At 35.8% G+C, this 21497-nt stretch overlaps 2 protein-coding genes across 11 annotated transcripts in view; one reads left to right on the forward strand and one right to left on the reverse strand.

The window, feature by feature from the left end:
• The window catches only part of LOC139962986 (transmembrane protein 135-like), a 55491-nt gene extending 47713 nt beyond the window's left edge, over nt 1-7778 (forward strand). For 2 of the 10 annotated variants that reach the window (XM_071963430.1, XM_071963429.1), the window contains exons 11-15: nt 1090-1153; nt 2179-2255; nt 2781-2879; nt 3896-3963; nt 5912-7778. In XM_071963430.1, the coding sequence (XP_071819531.1) occupies nt 1090-1153; nt 2179-2255; nt 2781-2879; nt 3896-3963; nt 5912-6074 (471 nt within the window). In that variant the 3' untranslated portion in view covers nt 6075-7778. Of the gene's footprint in view, nt 1-1089; nt 1154-2178; nt 2256-2780; nt 2880-3895; nt 3964-4668; nt 4694-5911 lie in introns of all 10 variants that reach the window. The other 8 variants (XR_011791412.1, XR_011791414.1, XR_011791411.1 and 5 more) reach the window with 8 other exon arrangements.
• Nucleotides 7779-8853: 1075 nt separating this feature from the next.
• On the reverse strand, nt 8854-20417 carry LOC139962984 (uncharacterized). Its single transcript, XM_071963426.1, has 11 exons — nt 20256-20417; nt 17833-17977; nt 17623-17711; nt 16572-16704; nt 15818-16071; nt 15431-15577; nt 14141-14364; nt 13404-13601; nt 12889-13063; nt 11511-11659; nt 8854-11057 (listed from the first exon to the last, which is right to left on the reverse strand). Exons 2-11 carry the CDS (start codon nt 17888-17890, stop codon nt 10694-10696), a joined length of 1791 nt encoding a protein of 596 aa, XP_071819527.1. The 5' UTR covers nt 17891-17977; nt 20256-20417; the 3' UTR covers nt 8854-10693.
• Nucleotides 20418-21497: the final 1080 nt, after the last annotated feature.

The following is a 21497-nucleotide window of genomic DNA, read 5'->3' on the forward strand; positions in this document are numbered from 1 at the left end:
CAAATAAAGTTAGTCTGAAACATTGTAAATATGATACCTCATAAACTGAAGCTTTGCCAACCTTTAAACTTAGCATGTGGATGCCCATATGTAAGTACAAGATCACTATTGAAGTAGGTGTAGATCAAAGGTCATTTGAGGTCAACACAGGCCGTAGCCTCGAAGCCTTGTAAATAGGATAACTGCAAATGTAAGCAGGAATGAACATGAAGCATGGTATGTAAACCCACCTTGTGGAGAAGCACAAGAAACCTATAGTTCAGATCTCTCTTTTCGTATTGTATTAAATTTCCACAGTTCCAGTTTTGACATTTTCTTCAATGTTGAAAATAAGGTTGAACTCATCATGTTGATAAGCTGTATTGTTAAGAGAGTTTGGTATCAATTAGCAGGAAAATTTACCAAAACAAACTAAATACCTTTATACTTCCACCTTTTCCATCGAACAGAAAAGTAAAAGGCTCAGACTGGACTTGAACCGCAGACATGGAGATTGTCTGACTCTCTCAGTTACAGAGCACTACCAACTTGGCCACTGCAACTGTTGAGAATTAATGCTCGTTTCTAATATTTCAACTTCAGAATTCAGATTGGAATCAGGAAAAGAGCAGAAAATAAAAATGCTGTCATGTGGAGTTGAACTCAGGACATGGAGCTTGTCTGACTCTCTCAGTTACAGAGCACTACCAACTTGGCCACTGCAACTGTTGAGAAATAATGCTCGTTTCTAATATTTCAACTTCAGAATACAGAATGGAAGGAGTAAAAGAGCAGAAAATCAAAATGCTCTCATATTTCTAATATTTCATATGCTGTATGATATGTTGATCCATCTTAGTAGAAAATACCACTGTAGAATTTCATAGAGTTTGTTGAGGTCATTGGAGGTCACCATCAGTTAAGAACTTTGTAAAACCATAACTCCAAAGTTAAAGATTGAATGAACTTCATACATAAGAACCTTGTGTGCACAGCATAAAATGCGACAAGAAATCATTAAGACCTCTTGACTTTTTGGAAGTTTCTTTTGTTCTTCTAATTGTGTTTGTTTATTTTAAAGTGATCTTTCTTTGTCTGTCCATTATCTAGTTGATCATGTGTCTCCTAAGATGGGTAAGAAACAAGGACAGCCCAGTTCATGCTTTGATTGCTGGTAAGAAAGCTTTTTGAAGTTAATATTCATTTTAATATTTTCAAAACTGTTTGCTTGTATTTTGTAATGTCATGTCTTTAAATCCACCTTAAAGAGTTGAGCAATCTTGAGTGTGGGTCAAAATATTTGATTAGTACTTTTAGAAAGTCAGTTAGCCTTTAACCATCGATAGCTTGTTCCAAAAGAATTTTTATTGTAGGATTACATCATTGTAACAGCAGTAAAGTCATTAGCTTAATACATGTTAATACAAGTTTAGAAAAAAAACAGATTGCACATTATGCATATCTGCAAATGATATCCCACCAGGAGACGATACACAAAGCCGTGAGTCTAGTGGTAAATCCATAAGAGTTGGCAGGTAAACATGTTGGGTCCTAATTTTTTATTTTTATTTTTTCTTAGCTTAAGGGTACATCCCGACAGGGTGGGTTTGCCAGGTCTGGGGCAACCTCCCATTATTTTTCCTAAGTAGCTCCTTTCTCTCTTACAGCTTCCAAATTTTTGAACTGCTTGTCTTCAACCTCATTTGTTACTTTAATTTGCTCAATTGTCTATTTTTCTTCATACAAAACAAATAAAGAAGTTCCAATTTACCTGCAGGAGCTGTGTCTTGCACGTCTCGAACAGGTCTGTCACTCTGACCATGCATTGGGTCCTAATGGAAGAAACCTTACTAATTCACCTTAATTAAAGCATGGATTTGGGGAGACATAAGCTAAACTTGTATACATAGCTATAAACAACAGGCTTTGTGGGAAGTGTCTGTAAGCTTTCAACATGTAGCAGACACAAAATTTCATTACAATTTGTTGAGATCTCACATAAATTGCCACAACTTTGAAGTCGATCTGGCTCATAACCAAGCGTATCTGTCTGTTTACTGGTTTAACTCTCAATATCATAGTTCCTGACTTGCTTGGGAGCAGTTCGTAAATCATTTCTGATATTTCAATGGCAATCATTTGTTTCTGTATTTATTTCATGATACGATGGAATGATCTTCATTTTTTTCTCGATATCAGGCTTTCTTTCAGGCCTCTCCAGTGTTGCCTACCGCAGTAATGCTATTGCTCTATACTTTGCCAGCAGAGTGATAGAGGTATGTATTCATAGAACCATCCTGCCTGCCTCAATCTAATCCCTACCCCCTTACCTCCCACTCCCATCATTTAGCATCTTGATTGCACGTTTGTGTCCTGGGACTACCCCTACCTCTCCAGGGGAGTGTGGACACTCATTCCCCCTCCCCCCATCCCCTTCAGTTCTTATTTTCAGGCATGATTATGTTATAGAAAGAGTCCAAGTGTTCTATCTGGTGCATATATATTGTTTTGATTTTGTACAAACCAAGTCCTACTTGCTCTCATAAATTAAAATACTGGAAGATATTACAAAATACACCTGTGTGCTACCTAACATTGACTTGATACTTGTGAATCTGCCTCCTGTATATAACTTGTCTAGGAATCTACCAAAGCATGACTCTATGATGCCATATTTTCATTCTCCTAACCCCTTCCCTTTACTCACCTGCACCTCCTCCCCTCAACACCTCTTTCAACTCTGTTCAAGTAATTTGCCAGAATATTTTGTCTTTAAGATGTTGCCGTCTTTCTTTTTGCAGAACCTATTTTTCTTTGCCCAAAAGAATGGATACGTACCACCTATCCCCGGAGGAGATCGGATTCTGTACACCCTGTCAACGTCTACTATATTACATGCTGTGAGTGGGAGAAGGGATTAGTATGTAATGCACAGAACTACACAAAACATATGTAGAATGGCGGTAGTGTATTCATACTGAGATGTAGAATGACAGTAGTGTATTCATACTGAGATGTAGAATGACAGTATATTCATACTGAGATGTACAATTACAGTATATTCATACTGGATGTAAAATGACAGTAGTGTATTCATACTGAGATATAGAATGGCGGTAGTGTATTCATACTGAGATGTAGAATGACGGTAGTGTATTCATACTGAGATGTAGAATGACGGTAGTGTATTCATACTGAGATGTAGAATGACAGTAGTGTATTCATACTGAGATGTAGAATGACAGTAGTGTATTCATACTGAGATGTAGAATGACAGTAGTGTATTCATACTGAGATGTAGAATGACAGTAGTGTATTCATACTGAGATGTAGAATGACAGTAGTGTATTCATACTGAGATGTAGAATGACAGTAGTGTATTCATACTGAGATGTAGAATGACAGTAGTGTATTCATACTGAGATGTAGAATGACAGTAGTGTATTCATACTGAGATGTAGAATGGGGGTAGTGTATTCATACTGAGATGTAGAATGACAGTATTGTATTCATACTGAGATGTAGAATGACAGTAGTGTATTCATACTGAGATGTAGAATGACTAGTGTATTCATTCTGAGATGTAGAATGACAGTATATTCGTACTGAGATGTAGAATGACAGTAGTGTATTCATACTGAGATGTAGAATGACAGTAGTGTATTCATACTGAGATGTAGAATGACAGTAGTGTATTCATACTGAGATGTAGAATGACAGTAGTGTATTCATACTGAGATGTAGAATGACAGGTAGTTCATACTGAGATGTACAATGACAGTAGTGTATTCATACTGAGATGTACAATGACCATAATATATTCATACTGAGATGTAGAATGACTAGTGTATTCATACTGCGATACATCACAATTTCTAATGTGTTTGTTTACCTATTCTTTCCTTCTCATATACAGTCCGTATTTGAGCCTCATACCATCAGACCAGCCTACTGGCAGTTCCTTCTCAGAGTCACTGGCAACTAGTAAGAATTCATTTTTATGTCATTCTCAATTATAAAAAGGACAGCATTCTTTCCAATTGGTATTTCATGACTGATCTGAAAGGATAACTTTAGGCACAAAATGAAATTGATATGTTGAAGACCATTAAAACTGCAAACTGCCATCAGTGCAGGTTGTATTTCTATAACACTTTTAACCTTTAAACAAGTGAAGGTCCTCAGATGCAACATAAAATTGAATGGAAAACACTGTTATGACCTCAAATGACTATTATGTCAAGTGACTGTTATGTCCTCAAATGACCAAGATTTTCAAACTGGTGTTGAATATCTTCAAAGGGTGCTCTCTTGTTTCTATGAAGTTAAAAGAACATGTTTGGGTCGAGTTATTAGAAGTTATAAAACAACGGATTACATAAACATTGGGCCAGCACTGATGAGCTAGTCTTATCATCTCTGAAACCTTAAATTAGCAATTTAGATTTTTATCATCAGTTGAAGCAGAATACATTGAATACCTCTAAAGCTTTAGAAACAATACTAGCACTGTAATTGGTCCTTTCTTCTAGTAAAGTATAACAATATTTTATTATAATTAATTAATTATGATATAATTATTATAATTATAAAGCTTTTGTATTAAAAATGGGCAAATCTGGGAGGAAAGTAATGAGCAAGCCTTTCATCCATCTTAATTTGATTGGTTTAAATTTTTCGTTGTCACAGCATCAAATGTATTTCAGTCCCCAAGGTAAATCTTCATCAATGTGATAAAATTCTCTGCAATAATAATCAGCCAGCAAATATAACTGCCTCGTCAGTTGACAATTTAAAATCTTGTCTTCCAACCGACTCATGCTTGCTTTACAGACAAAGCAATATAATCTTTGGTATAAAGCATATTTGAAATTGTCTCTTTTACTCTGGGTAGAACTTATCTCATGTAAATAAGTTCGATAATTTTATAATTTATCTAAAAGCATTGATTATAAAAAGATGGAAATAAATAAAACAGCTTCCACTCCTTCTGTAGTATGTTCAGTTTGAGTTTATAACAACAAAACAGGAATCTGAATGTTAACTTCAACATACTTCTATTTGTTACAAAACCTGAATTTTGAAAAAAAGAATGTGTGGTCCCTTTGACATATTCAGAAAATTGTTAACCAAATTTTTAAAACTGTCATTTTTCAATCAATACTGTCATTTTTCAATCAATACTGCTTATTAAAAATGAATGGATATTCACCAAAGGCTTTTGTATGAATTGTGAAATTTTTCAGGTTGTAATGAATTTGAACATTAAATGTGGTGTTTCATGAGTGGGAGGTCAAAGGTCATCAGGGTCATTATTGCTGTGCTACCTCTCTACACTATTGTTCAAGCAGTAACAACCCTGTACTATTTATCTTTCAAGCAATAATACTTGAACCTTTGCTTAAAAAAAAACAAACTACATCATACTTTCCTCACATTTTATGGGGAAAAATGGGAAAAGTAAAGACAGGTTCTTTCTGCTTGGTAGCTGGTAGCTTTAATTATACATATATAATTATAAATATATAATTATAATTATATAATTTATATTACTATAATTATATGATATAATATCACTGCCAATATTCACAGAAGTTTTGGTATCACCAAACTATTAGTGAAATAAATTATTTGGTACTCTCAAACAGCAAACTTTCAGGTTAAGATTTCTGTGTTAGGTTTAATATACCAACCCAAGTTATGAGATGTTTGGTCATTTGTTATGTACCCACTAAATGCAAGTTACTTTTAAGAAACAGAGTACCACAAGATGATAGTAATCTTGATATGGGATACTGGAGCTGAAGTGTGCATTAAATATACATTCTAGACCATTTGCTATATATATTATCATTACTTTGCCAAAATATGAATCTTCATTAGTTTCTTGAGGACAAATAAAACAACAACCAACCACTTTTTTTTTTTTCAGTTTTGCTCATATGAACCGCAAGATCGTGGATGTCCTGGGTACCCAGGCCTCTAAGCTCTACCCAGATTTCTGGCCCAAGTATGATGTGAGGTATATCGTACCACAGCTACAGACTGAGGAACTGTACAACTGGTGGCTTAACAATGTATTCCTGAAAAAATAATTAATATTTAAGCTAGTCGACAGATTTAAGCGATATCAAATGGTTAAATGATAGAATAATTAATTGGTTATTCAGATATGTGTGTGCATATCACAAACCTTGTTCAAAATGCTGCAATGTTACCATCTGATGCAAAATATATATATGAGGTTAATATTGAATATTGTTTGTAAATAAATGATCCTTTGGATAGTGTGTGATGTTTAGTGATTAGAAAGTGTTTAGAATGAGTAGTTTGGTCGATCAAGAGATGGATGTGATGCGTGAGCTGGAGGACGACCACAAAGAACACCCACAGTGGGCTCCCCCCTCCCCCTCCACCTCATTGTCAGTTTGATCCTGATTTATATCTTCATATTGTGTGTACTGATGTCTTGTTATTTCTTTTAAGTGATCTTTTTCTTCCATTAATTAAAGGATATCACCATGTTACAGGGTATTAAGTCATTTTAGTGAGTCTCAATCACATAATCCTTTTATTATAAATAGCACAAGATGTGGAGTCCACTATTCTATATTATTTTATATTAATGTTTTAAGACTACAGATATTAGGTTCATGATTTGCTCTCTTATAATAAGACTGGTAATTATGTTTAATGATTTGCTCTCTTATAATAAGACTGGTGTGTTTAATTGATGACAACAGGAATTAGGTTAATGATTTGCTCTCCTATAATAAGACTGGTGTCTACAATGTGATGACTACAGGAATTAGGTTTATGATTTGCTCTCTTATAATATGACTGGTGTCTATAAATTGATGACTACAGGTATTAGGTTAATGATTTGCTCTCCTATAATAAGACTGGTGTCTACAATGTGATGACTACAGGAATTAGGTTTATGATTTGCTCTCTTATAATATGACTGGTGTCTATAAATTGATGACTACAGGTATTAGGATTAATGATTTGCTCTCCTATAATAAGACTGGTGTCTACAATGTGATGACTACAGGAATTAGGTTTATGATTTGCTCTCTTATAATAAGACTGGTAATTATGTTTAATGATTTGCTCTCTTATAATAAGACTGGTGTCTATAAATTAATGACTACAGGAATTAGGTTTAATGATTTGCTCTCTTATAATAAGACTGGTGTCTATAAATTGATGACTACAGGAATTAGGTTAATGATTTGCTCTCCTATATTAAGACTGGTGTCTATAAATTGATGACTACAGGAATTTGTTTCAATGATTTGCTCTTCTATAATAAGACTGGAATCTATAAATTGATGACTACAGGAATTAGGTTTAATGATTTGCTCTCCTGTAATAAGACTGGTGTCTATAAATTGATGACTACAGGAATTAGGTTTAATGATTTGCTCTCCTGTAATAAGACTGGTGTCTATAAATTGATGACTACAGGTATTAGGATTAATGATTTGCTCTCTTATAATATGACTGGTGTCTATAAATTGATGCCTACAGGAATTAGGATTAATGATTTGCTCTCTTATAATAAGACTGGTGTCTATAAATTGATGACTACAGGAATTTAGGTTTAATGATTTGCAGCTTTGTACTTCAACATTCTCCTTTCCCTTCTCTTTGTACTTTTATATCAGTAAAATAAGGGTCTATGATTTGTAAAGATAGGTGTTTTGGTACAATTATGGGGTACTCAGACGATATTATTACTCATTGATTTCGTATAATGAATAAGGTTGGTGATAGTGAAATTTGTACAAAGCAAATAAAGTTATATTAACATTGGTCTTAAAGATACGTAAGAGACAATGTGGAAGAATCAGTATTTAACTTAAAGATGAATAAAATGATTAAGGAGATGTAAAAGACATTTGTAAATAACCAAACAACCATTGGTGGTGTTTATATTGCTTTAGTGTTGTTGTATACTCAGACATAAACCTGTCATAATAAATACTTCTAATGCTTCCATGAAGGGTAACCTTTTAGCCAGGAGGGTAGAAATCGGCAGTCAGGAGAGTGCCAGAACCAGTTCATGGCCTAGAGCATGGAAGCTGTTAAATGTAGTAAGCTAACACATCCATTAACACAACACAACACAACCGTGTGATGACACTTTGAATGGTAGATATGAGAAGGGCAGTGACCGAGGGGGTCCGGTCATAGAGGGCGCACAGTGTTATCTTTTACCAGGTCTTTATAGGCACAGTAGAATGAGGTGCTAAGGTTGTTAGGAGACAGGTAAGCGAGGAGCGAAGTAAATCCATTTCACTTCTTATGTCCTTACTTTGATTCATCAGGATGTGTTATCTTCTAAGTTTGATTTTGATTGTGGTTTGTGATGTTCACAGGAGGGTATCCAATAATACCAGTCTACTTTATTCGTTAAAATTTTCTCATGAAAGCGTTAAATAAGATATAGAGGGGTCACACATTATTGATATACATGAATGAGTGTAGTAATTATGTAACAGCATGTAATTTAAAAGCACAAATACTTTGATATCAGAAATTGAGTCGGCCACAGTGGCCTATTATTATTATTATTATTAACCTTTCACGTTTAGGGCTTTCTGTTTCTCAGGAAAACAAGTAGAGTTCGCAGAAGGTGCTATCATCCAAATTTTTCAGCTGAAATCATGTAAATTTGCCCTTGGTTTTCTTGTAAAGTAAAAATACAAATTATGCTTCATCAAATTTAAAAAAGTGGAAGTTTGCTGTTTTTTTTACCTGTTTTACTTCTTTTTTTTTTATCCACAAGGAAGCCATTAGGCTCTCTATTCTAGATAAAGCCAAGTTCAAATTTACCCTTATTAAAGATAATTAAGAACTAATCTAACATCCGATTACTCAAATTTATTTGTTTACCACTACTAACTACATAACATATTACTGTTTATTACTAAACAGATAACATTCACATTATAAACATATTTTAAACTATTGCATACAATATTTGTACATGTATATGTATCTTAATATATAGGTATTTGCACACTTGCATATATTTGTATGCTAAAAATGTCTTAAATTCAAAGAAGAATGCCCTGAAATATTGCACACATTCATTAACATGCCGTCATGTGAAAGAAGAAAATGACAATTTAATAAAGAAAATGTCTTTTGAAATAGTTTGAAAGGAAATACTAACTTGTTTCTGAAAGAAAAAAGCTTGCATCCCAATCATGATATAGTGTCAAGAATTCAGATTCTTCAGCAGACAGTTTGTCTGAGACCAGAAAGATTCTTGCAGACACTCTCTGAGACTAGAAAGATTCTCTCTGAGAACAGACTGATTCTTCTGCAGACATTGTCTGAGACCAGACAGATTCTTGCAGACAGATTCTGTGACCAGAAAGGTTCTTGCAGAGGGGAAACTCTTTGAGACCACACAGATTCTTCTGCAAACATTGTCTGAGACCACACAGATTCTTGCAGACAGACTCTCTATGAGACCAGAAAAATTCTTGCAGACAATTTCTCTCTGAGACCAGATAGATTCTTCTGTAGACAGATTCTCTCTGAAACCAGAAAAATTCTTGTGCAGACAGATTGTCTGAGACTAGACAGATTCTAGCAGACAGACTCTCTATGAGACCAGAAAGATTTTTCTCAAGACAGATTATCTCTGAGACCAGAAAGATTCTTGCAGAGAAATTCTCTCTGAGACCAGACATATTCTTCTGCAGAGTCAATGAAAAACTTGTCAAAGGCAAAATATGCAAAATAAAAGAAAGTATAAAAAGTAGTAAAGATGGGTAAAATGCTGTAAAATCCTACATAATATACAGCAAAGAACAATTAAACACAGTGGCCAAATTCCCATCTGATAGCTTGTACCGCTGAGTCATTTTTGAAGTAATATGGATAAGTTGCGATATATTATAAAAGAAAGTAGTAAAGATGGGTAAAATACCGTAAAATACTACATAATATACAGCAAAGAACAATTAAACACAGTGGCCAATCTCCCGCCTACTAGCTTGAACTGATGAGAAATATTTTCAGTTATATGGATAAGTTGCAATATATTATAAAAGAAAGTAGTAAAGATGGGGAAAATATTGTTAAATCCTACATAATATACAGCAAAGAACAATTAAACACAGTGGCCAACTCCCATCTGATAGATTGTACTGCTGATACATTTTTTTAAAGTAATATGGATAAGTTGCAATATAATATAAAAGAAAGTATGCAAAGTATTAAAGATGGGAAAAAAATGTTAAATCCTACATAATATACAGCAAAGAACAATGAAACACAGTGGCCAATCTCCCACCTACTAGCTTGAACTGATGAGAAATATTTTCAGTTATATGGATAAGTTGCAATATATTATAAAAGAAAGTAGTAAAGATGGGTAAAATACTGTAAAATCCTACATAATATACAGCAAAGAACAATTAAACACAGTGGCCAAACTCCCATCTGATAGAGTGTACTGCTGATACATTTTTTTTTTAAAGTAATATGGATAAGTTGCACAATAACTTGTGATGTCATACATGGACAACTGATCAAACTGTCTTTCTTATTATTTTTCATTGATTCAATTAAGGTTCCCTCCCTCCACAATTGAAATCACCCTTCAAGTGTGCCTGGAAAAAGTCACTTGATATTATTTATACTTTGGATCAATTTCCTTTCTTTAATTAGCTCTGTATTACTTTTTTAAATCTCAGGCTCCTGGATATAAATTTCTTTCTTCCGGACTGTCTAACGACAGATTCTCGACTGGCAGCTCCTCATTGACAGAGGGCGCCCTCTCATTATTACACATTAATTTCTCAGCTGCCAGTTGGTCTGTTCCCCGTTTCACTTCAGCTTTAAATTCCTCAGTTTCCAGAGACAGCACTGCCAACATGGCATCCAACTTGGTCAAGTCTGGCCTGGCTGAATCAAATTTGAATCTCAGAGGAGAGAACCCCTTCCTCTCTAACTCGGGCACCATCCTACCGTCGCTGTTTTGAGAGAGGAAGGATACAAACACTAGATCTGCAGGGTGGACTTCTTTGTGGTACTTTTCAAAAAGGGCTCCAAACCTGAAAGAAAAAAACTAGAGTTGACTGAATTGAGTACAGGACACACATCTCTTCAAACTGCATGAGCTACATGCTTCATGGTACTGTTGGCCAGTCTATTGGACACTACAGACTTCAAAGGCATTGTATTTTTTTTGGGGGGGGGAACAGTTATATAAACTCCGCTAAAACACAATTATTTGTATTACTTTGTAAATTTGTCTGTATATTTTTTCCTATTTTTTACACCTTCTAGAAGTTAATGCAGTTAATAATATTCTGTTCAACTCATATTTCTTCTGGCAGTAAGGAGAAGAAGGGTGGACTTTTGTAGAATATTATCGACACAACAGATGACCCTGGTCTCTTCAAGTTAGTAGTGACCATACACTAGGACCTAATAAATGCTAAATACAGTTGAACATGCCAGAATCAAGTACAGTAGTTTGAAATGTCATATGAAATGTCTCTTACAAGTTCCCTTTCTTGTCCACTGTATTTTCCACCTCATCTGTGACAACTACGAATGTTTGTACAACCTCTTTTCTTTCATAGTATGGCAGCAGGCTGGCAGCTGGGGCTGTGGCTCCAGTAGTCTGAAGGGTGGTAGCCAATTTAAGAACCTGTTGAAATGATTTGATAAACCAATTAGACAAAAAGAATCTGTACATTATGAAATAATAGAACCAATACAAAGAACTTGTAAATTATAAATATGATAAAACCGATACAACAAGAGAATGTGTTCATTATAAATATGATGAAACTGATAAGAACGAAGAATATGTTATTAATATAATAAGCCCAATAAAAACAGAGTATGTTATTAATATAATAAAAACCACTTAAAGCTAAAACATAAATATGATAAAAGGATCGAGAACAAAAGAATGTTAATTATCACCAAATTAAAAACACTCGGCTCATTAAACCATTTCAGACCTCCCAGCAGCTCTTCAACAAAATAAAGGTTTTTAAAGAAGAAATAAAGGGTTTTAAAGGCTTCAAACATGAAAATAAAGGTTTTTAAAGTTCCAAAATGAAGTTATATGTAACATACCATCTATGCCCATTTTTACATCATCTATGGTCCTAATTTAAAATTCCTGACTTACATTTACTGTTGTTTGCGAGTCCTTTTTTTGTATCACTGCATGAATCATGCCTGGCTGTCCACACAAACGTAATGGCCAATGGTTAGCATGACCGAATACAATATTTATACTCTAAACTAAACCTTTAAAAATATGTCTTAACTTATCATAAAAATAAAGGTTTTTAAAGGGTTTAAAGAGTATTTTTGCAAAAGGAAGGTTTTTTAAAGGTTTTGCTGGGAGCAAGTGCGTAGGAACCGGGGGGGCTGGGGGTCGCCAGCCCCCCCAGTGAAAAATATGGGGGGGGGCGGAAGTATCGTTCCGCCCCCCCGCTCCGCAAGTCAGAAAACTCCTTTTTCATTTCCAAATGAGAAAAAAATCTCATTTGAAGCACCAAATTGCATCTAAGGCCAGGTGAAAATGCAAAATTCTTTACAAAATGGAGTGGGTGTTGAAGTATGCTATGTTGCACCAAATTGCATCTGAGGTCACCTGGAAATGCAAAAAAATTCCAAAGGGGAGGGGGACACCCCTCCCCTTAGACCCCTCCCCCAGGCCGGCCATCAGTCTTCAGCCCCCCCCACTCAAAAGTACCTTCCTACACCACTGGCTGGGAGGTCTGCCATTGTCACATGTTCAGAATAAACTTGTACTTAATTAGATCATTTTAGAGATATAAACCATCCTCCCAACAAACTCTGCAAGCTGCTGATAAGTTAAAATTTGACAGCATGTTTTGCATCATCAACCCAATTTACCTCTTTCACTGTCTTTGGAACTTCTTCAATATCATAATTCTCGGACGCAAAGAATGACAGTTTGGCCTGTGTGATGTTAGCGACTAAACTTGCAATGATGGTGCTGGTTCTGATAGCAACGTTCATAGAGGGCGACCTGTCACCAAGTACTGCAACTGGTGCTTTCAGTGAAACACTGAGATAGGAAAAGAATGGTTAATTATAACTTTTGTAATGCTGTAGTTATGGCAGAAATAAATATGAGTGAATCATTTCAGAGATGGGGGAGGGAAAAAGAGTTTATCTTCCTAAACAAGGCAGTTTAACAAAGAGCACCAAGGCAAAACAGTAAAACACAAACATTTTTATAGAAAGCAAAAAAAAACATTTCAAACAAGTGTTTGTATCTGGGATGGATTGCAATATGTTTGGCAATTGTTAATATAATGGAACCAGTCTTTAAGTGGATTCATAAAACATGTCTAGCATCCTAAAAGATCTGAAAGTTGTGATTTTCTTCTGTTCTTTCTGCTTACCTGATATTTTTCAGACCTTTCTCGGCCTGGTCCATCAAGGCTGCCATAAATGGTACTTGCTCTGTGCCTTTAGCCTTCATAGCTAGCATCAGTAACCTCTCCATCAATTTACCGTATGTCAAGTCAACCTCTTCTCCCCCTTCTAGTCGCTCATTGATAACACTATCAACCTCAGGGCATGATAAGTCTTCATAGTTCCTGGCAAAGTAAAGAGTGTTGCTAATGTTACCTTGTACTGTAGTGGTACAGCCAGCTTAGCAAGATAGGAGAGGGGAAGGGAGCACAAGGGCCCAAATACCCCCTCTCCCCCTGTACTGTAGTTGTACAGCCAGCTTTAATAGCAAGATAGGAGAGGGGAAGGGAGCACAAGGGCCCAAATATCCCCTCTGTATGACCGGAGAATGGAGAAGTAGTCAATGCAAGATCAAATATAGCAAGATGGTAGTATTAGAAACGAATTCTATATGTAGTAAAAGCTGGCATGTTCTAATAAATCCCCAAAACAATTTCTGTGCTGTTCCCACACATCACCTCAGTCATCAAAGCTCCAACCTATTTCAGAAGCAAATCTTGCTTTAAGACTAATGGGGCTAAAGAACTTGCTTTTCTGAAACCTGTGTACTAAAGATTGTCTCACAGACAACATGTTGTTGCCACCACAATATGTGCAGTCTCACACCATGTTTTGTTTCCCTAACACCACATTTTCAACACCATTCTTAAAATTACTAACTTACCACAAAACAGTGCTTAAACTCTCTGTGTAGGTTGCAATGCGTGTCTTACTCTCCTTGTTCAATTCACCAGCCAGACTCTTTATGTGAGAGTATGGAACATCAGTCCCCAAGATGAGTTCGTTAACGTTGTCTTTATTGATCAGGCTGCATTTCTTGACCAAGCTGGTGTCAGGTGCCTCCTCTCCAAAGCAAAATGGGAGGAACCAGGGAATGGAGGAGAAATCCTATCAAGGTGAAAAGAAATAACACATTTTATGGATGAGATTGGCAAGCCAAACATTATTGGACAAGATTAAATTAGGCTTCCCATTGTCATTGAGTACATTCATGGGTGATATTATGTAGCAATGTAATCTTCATATGTCAGAGTCCAAGAAAAAATAAAAATAAACTAATTGCTAGTAAGGTTTCTACAACTGTTTAGGTTTCAATTGTTTCACTTTTAAAATATACTAAATATCTGGAATGCTCCTTTAAGACTAAATTGCTGATGACATTGCTGCTCTGTGCAGTGCTAAATGTTAATATTAATCCATTGGTGTACACTTTCTAATGACTCAATCAATATATGTGCTTTTAGCTTCATGTAAACGACAGAGCACTCTCCAATGCAATCAACACCATCTGTCCTTGACAAACATTTTATCTGAGACCATAAAAGCTGTGTGTTGAACTGGGTAGTTCAGTCTCTTTATTGATGAGCCTTGAATGTTTAAAGACACTTGAAAATTTAAAAAAAAATATTTATAGCCTTAATTGGGAGCAGTATCTATTAAAAGTCTACAATATTTCAAAATTACATTTTTATCCCTAAAGTCTGCCTCTAATGATTTCATCATCAATATATCACACAGATGGTTTTTAATAGCTGCCTGTAGAGAGAGTCCAGTGTGTAATGTCACATAGAATTTGACGTTTAAATACTGCAATCATAATAATTCTAGAGAATACTGCTCATGGATAATTTGGGGATGTAACTTAAAGTTCCAAATACCCCAGCTCCTGCCCACCCCTTCTTGTCCCTGTGGACCAAACTGAACAATTTAAGCATGGCACCAACCTTGATACAGAAGCAAGTTTTATAAATGCTAGTGTCTTGATACTCATCACACATTTATTTTATGATACAATGTTCTTTTTGAGTGTAAACTAGTGAATCTATGAAGATCATCTCTACTGTGGAGTACTAAGCCCTTTTTCTGTGGGTTTTGTAGCATATCTCCATACACTATTTGCTCTTAAATCAGTCATTCATTCAAATTGTCTCCCAGACCGATGCTCTTACTGTACCTTCTGCGGGTTGAGGTGGCAGATATCAGCTAGTTTCTTCCAGGACTCCTTGGGGTAGAACAAAGCAAAATATTCCAATTCCTTGGATGTTTGCTGCTGCACCCAATTCTTGACATGTCTGATGAGAGCCCCACTGACTGATCCAACCTATAGATTTAAAGCCAAATTATTATGAAATAAATTTAAGATTTTAAGTCATCAAATTGCATTCTGAATGCTGAACAAGATCTATAGGGTTACAAGTATTTTCATGCCATAACATAATACTCAATATGGATATAAATAAATATGGACATAAATATAACAACTTTTAGATAAAGAGAGTGTCACAAGGCAAATACAAGGAGATACAGAAATATGTAATAAATGATAACATGAATGGATTACCTTTGGCTGGACAGCCTTGAGGTTTTCAATGTTCTGCTTGCATTTACTAAGTTTACTTTTCTTGGGTTTTCCCTTCTGCAGTTCCATTCTCTTCATTTTCTTCTCCCATTCTCTGATTTTTCGCCCTGAATCCAAGAGGTTCAGCGCCTTAACCACTTCGACGAGACCAAACTGCTCCTTGTAAGAGAGAAGACGTTCAGCCATCTTGTGGTCTTTGTGGGCCCAGGCTGCTGCCAAAATTAAAGCCTTGTTGCCTAGAGGTTATAAAATACGACAAAATCACAAACTAAAGCTGATGGAGAATAAACATATAGACAGAGGTCACAAGAAATATAAACTTCAAAAGTCAAACCACTAAACTCCAGTTACCAGCCCTGCTGTAAAGTATGAGCAACTTATAATTGATTAGGAGCAAGTGAACATGGACACAGGCTTGTTTGTAATCACTTTGACAGTATATCTCACAGCCCACATGCTATTTAAATACACTTAGCCCTATCACTGCTTGTAGTAAATTTAAGTTATTACTCCCATCAAATATACTTAATTTTGCATTAATTGGTCTAATACACCTAGTTCCATAAAATGAACAATTCTCCTCTGTTTACTGTACTAGCCAAATTCTTTAATGACAAAGACAGTGTTAAACCAGAGATAGTAACACAGGAAAGTCAATTCTTGGCTTGAATATTTGTATCCATGGATATGAAATAGGGTTATTGTTGGAAACAGCAAGATTAGAAAGTAGTCTTACCACTGGAGATGTCATAGCCAGACTTGAGCAGTGCAAACAGAGTAGCCCAATAGCCATTGTGGATGGATTCTTGTGAATCATAATGTAATGCAAATCCAACCGTGTTGGTAAACAACAGGTGTGGTTTTTCCTTCTGTATAACAAGAAGAGAAGGTTATTTGAGAGATCTTTCAATGTAACTACAGATTAGTACAAGCTCTATCCAGACAAAATGGTACCTTGTGTTTGTCTGCTATGAACAGATGCTGTTGAAAACTGACCAAGTGGTCTGATACCTTGTGGTCCAAAACTAAGTGGTCTGAAACCTAATGGCCGGATACCTAGCAGTCCAAGAAAATGATGTGCCATTCCACATGACTGCTTGCTTGGCCATCTTACTGTGCTATGTAAAGTATGAACATAGAGTAGTATGTACAGATTGTATGTGCAGTAGTAAATAGAAATAGTGAATACTTACAGCATTTTGGTTGATTGCCTGTGCTATGTACAGTATGAACATAGAGTAGTATGTACAGATTGTATGTACAGTAGTAAATAGAAATAGTGAATACTTACAGCATTTTGGTTGATTGCCTGTGCTTTATACAGTATGAACATAGAGTAGTACATGTACAGATTGTATGTACAGTAGTAAATAGAAATAGTGAATACTTACAGCATTTTGGTTGATTGCCTGTGCTATGTACAGTATGAACATAGAGTAGTATGTACAGATTGTATGTACAGTAGTAAATAGAAATAGTGAATACTTACAGCATTTTGGTTGATTGCCTGTGCTATGTACTGTATGAACATAGAGTAGTACATGTACAGATTGTATGTACAGTAGTAAATAGAAATAGTGAATACTTACAGCATTTTGGTTGATTGCCTGTGCTATGTACTGTATGAACATAGAGTAGTACATGTACAGATTGTATGTACAGTAGTAAATAGAAATAGTGAATACTTACAGCATTGTGGCTGATTGTCTGTGCTATGTACAGTATGAACATAGAGTAGTATGTACAGATTGTATGTACAGTAGTAAATAGAAATAGTGAATACTTACAGCAATTTTGGTGATTTTCTCCAGCTGACTGCTGTCTGCCTGAACATCTTTCATTAAACTAGCTGTCTCTGGGGTGTTTGCCTGGTTGTCTAAATTAAAAAGAAGATCATTATATTGCAAGTTAGTCTATATGTACCAAGTTATCTCTTGCTTGATGTGAATCATATACAACTCTATAAACTTCTTAAAAAGACACATCAAGGATGTTACCTCTCCCATGCTGATTCCTGCCCCTCCGTTGATAATTTCTCCTGTTTTGTCCAGGCATTGTTCTTGTGCTGTAGGTATAGTTGTCTGTCAAGTTCCAAGTTCTGTTCGTAAACGATCCAAGACCGGCTCATAAAGAATCATCTCCCTGTTTACAACGATAAACAATTTGATTATTTCAATGATTGTAAAATTAAAGGGTGTGAAGACTCACGCAAAAAGAAACGTCTAATGCCAGTATTCTGACCTTGTTTCGAATGAGGTGTAACAGAAGTGTTAGACACCACCAGAAAATACACACACAGCTTGCTACCTTTGGTAATTAGACACTAGTGTACAGTCAGTACATACAGGCTGATACAGCTGCGGTCAATACCCACAGCACAGTGAACAAACGATACAGCAATGGACATCTCAGGTCCAGCTAAAGATAACAAGGTATCACGTTTCATTACTGTCTGCATTTTGTAGCGACAAGAGAAAACTTCACTTGCAAGCAATGGAAAGTTAACTTTTTATAGGTTTGGCGGCACGCTGGGGAGAGTCTTCAATGCCTTTAAGGACATCGCAAGGAGGTTTAGAAATTTCAGGAAGATCAATTCATTCAGCCAACAAGTAAATCAAACATTATACACTTACAACAGCATCTCACTAACATCCACTTTTTGATAATTTCTTGCTTTGCAAATGTCTTGACCAAAACAGTAATGTGCAGAGAGCAAGGGAGGGTGGATGAGGAGATACTAGTTTAAGTGGGCAATCAGGGCAACCTCTGCTCATTATATTCCATGTGACATTACCATGTAAAGGCTTTCTTTGGATGTGGACTCCCATCTAGGTCTAAAAAAAATGCAATGGGCCGGTAGTCAACATTTTGAGGATCCACATTAGGCAAATAAACTGTTGCTAGACTAGACTAAATGGCATGACAGTAGGACATCACCCTGTGGTTAGTTCAGTTGAATATCTCAATAAATCAGGAAAAAATGTGTTCATCCTTGCAAGGAAACAGAAAAATATGTAAATAATAACAATTCCTGAACTTTTCATCAAAATCTGAAGGAAACAAAAAATCCTACAGGGCTACAGTAGATTTTGAAGATGCATCCTGTAGAAGCTGCGTTGTGTCGGAAATATCCCAAAATTTGATCTGTTTTACATTTTGGGTTAAAACACTACATCCATTACAGCTTAGCCTAGTGTAATGCAAATTTCCATGCTAAAATTTAAAACAAACGATTGTGTTTTCTGCACATATCCACTTCTTCCTTTTGGGTTCCCCATGAAAAAAGGAAAAAAAAACTGCGATGGCCTTCTACAAGCCTAGCCTCGATCTTGGTTGTATTTTTACCTAATGCCAGGGTAGTAATGGTACAATTTAAAAAATAGCTTACAAAGTTACAGCTACAGTAGCTAGGGCATTACTGTTATTTGCGGTCACACTAATTAGCGTCAACTCACGACAACTCACGACAACTCAAGACAACTCAAGACAACAGGTTTAAAATAACATCAAATACAATTGATGTTATCAGAGTATATCTGGAAACACGTTTAAAAGTGACTGGAACCAGCGTGCATACAGATCTTTCACGGGAAAAAATGTTTTTGTCGTAAAAATCGCCAACTTTTTCCTAACGTTGAATTAGACGACGTGATGCTATTGCGATTGCGCAATGCCATCGGACCGAACCATTATAATATGGGTGGGTTTGTGCTAGGTTTGGAAAGTACCTTGTGTACAGTGTCGGTAAGGTGGGTTGTCGTAGTAATAAAGCACCAAAGTATGGTGAATGAACTCCAAATCAAATTATTTAATGTTTTAAAATAATGAATACTTCTTATTATTTTTCCATTTTAATTTACATATGTTATTATTAATTTTACAGAGTCTTGCTTACTATCATCTTGCCCGGTTTTATTATTCTCTCCGTCAAATCATTGAATGTTTTTAAAATAATGAATACTTATTGTTTTTCCATTGTAATTTACATATGTTATTGAAAAATTACACTTACCTGTAGTGACATGGTTCGGTCCAATGTCATTGCGCAAGCGCAATGGCATCACGTCGTCCAATTCAACGTTAGAAAAAAGTTGGCGATTTTTACGACAAAAACATTTTTCCCGTGAAAGATCTGTATGCACGCTGGTTCCAGTCACTTTTAAACGTGTTTCCAGATATACTCTGATAACATCAATTGTATTTGATGGTATTTGATGGTATTTTAAACCTGTTGTCTTGAGTTGTCTTGAGTTGTCGTGAGTTGTCGTGAGTTGACGCTAATTAGTGTGACCCGTTATTTGTGTTACTGTTAGTTTACTTACAGTATAGGGCCTACACAGTAAGCTAAGTTAGGCTAATGTCTTAGTCTTACTACATTTTTACTAGGCTACGTTCTTTCATGACTATATTAGTAACTTACTTTGAGCGTTTGGTACGACCGCGTTCACTCTGCAGATCTGCCTTCCGATCCAACAAATGCATAGTTACCCGTGATATCGACATTTATTTATATGAAAACATAACCTTGCATCATCTGTTGAAATTGGCTGTTTCCTAAAGTTACCAGCGTTGCTAGTGTCTATTCGTGTCAAAAGTTACATGGTAAGCACAGATTTGTACGGGCCATTAGAATTATAAGACGTGCTGTGTAGTACAGGGGTTGGCTTTCGGGGCTATAAATGGAAATAACGTCATTTGATACAACCCAGGGCTCAAGCTAAGTTATTTCACGGACGGTTTAATTAATTGCACCGGTGTTTCATCAGAAAGTTACAGCAAGCCTCAAGACTTAACATGATGAAATTTGATAGCTATTTTAGAAATACCAGAAGCTGAGTTAAATGCATATTAATTTTCTTTCAAACAAATTGCCTACTTGTAACACGCATTAGCCTTTCTCGTTTTGTTTCGAGACAGGGGGAGGGGGGGGGGGGTCGGTGAGAGGGATGGTTGAGTTGGGCGAAGGGAAATTCCAGGCGTATAATCTTTATTTCAAGAACACGTCTAATGACCAGCTGAGTCTTTATATAGTTTTATAAATATTTCAAGACAACAATCTATATACTAACAACATAATTAGTATTCAGCAAACATCGGTTCGAATTCGGATATTTTGTTGGAACACCGATGACCGTCTAAGAACACAAACGTTTCAAACTAAGTACATGTAGGAGAAAAAAACAAATACTAGGCCTAGTGTTTGGACTCGAATTATATATCAATTTACACTGAGACGTGCATTATAATGAAATATTATATATTGAAATATATATATATATATTTCAGGAATATTCTAATGTATAGATGTGTCCGCTCCAGATTACCTTGCTGATAATACAATTCTACTGAGAGATAGCCATTCGTACAGAACTAGATCTAGCGGCTCTAATAGTGTTTTACTTGATCCTGGACGTTAGATCTGGGAATGGTAAGATCGGTCCTTTACTATTTTCTGGAGGCAGGTCTTGGAACAGTCGTCCCCCAAATTTGAAATGCTTGCCAACTATTAATATTTTTAAACGCAATATGAAAACTTATATATTTTGTTTAGATGTCAGATACTTGTTTGTCTATCTTTTTGCCATCCTTTTTGTGCTTTTGGATGTTTACCGTTTTTCTACTGCATTATATTGTATATGTATGTTTGTATTGAGGGCTCCTC

The sequence above is a fragment of the Apostichopus japonicus genome, chromosome 21 (genome assembly GCF_037975245.1).
Source record: "Apostichopus japonicus isolate 1M-3 chromosome 21, ASM3797524v1, whole genome shotgun sequence".
NCBI classification, from domain to species: domain Eukaryota; kingdom Metazoa; phylum Echinodermata; class Holothuroidea; order Aspidochirotida; family Stichopodidae; genus Apostichopus; species Apostichopus japonicus.

Excerpts from the sequence above, each read along its gene's own strand:
- LOC139962984 (XM_071963426.1), bottom strand. The coding sequence starts at position 17,890 with ATGCCTGGACAAAACAGGAGAAATTATCAACGGAGGGGCAGGAATCAG. Across the intron at positions 16,072-16,571 it reads TGGCTATGACATCTCCAGTG|GCAACAAGGCTTTAATTTTG; the intron begins GTAAGACTACTT and ends TATAACCTCTAG. Across the intron at positions 11,058-11,510 it reads GTGGACAAGAAAGGGAACTT|GTTTGGAGCCCTTTTTGAAA; the intron begins GTAAGAGACATT and ends TTTTTCTTTCAG.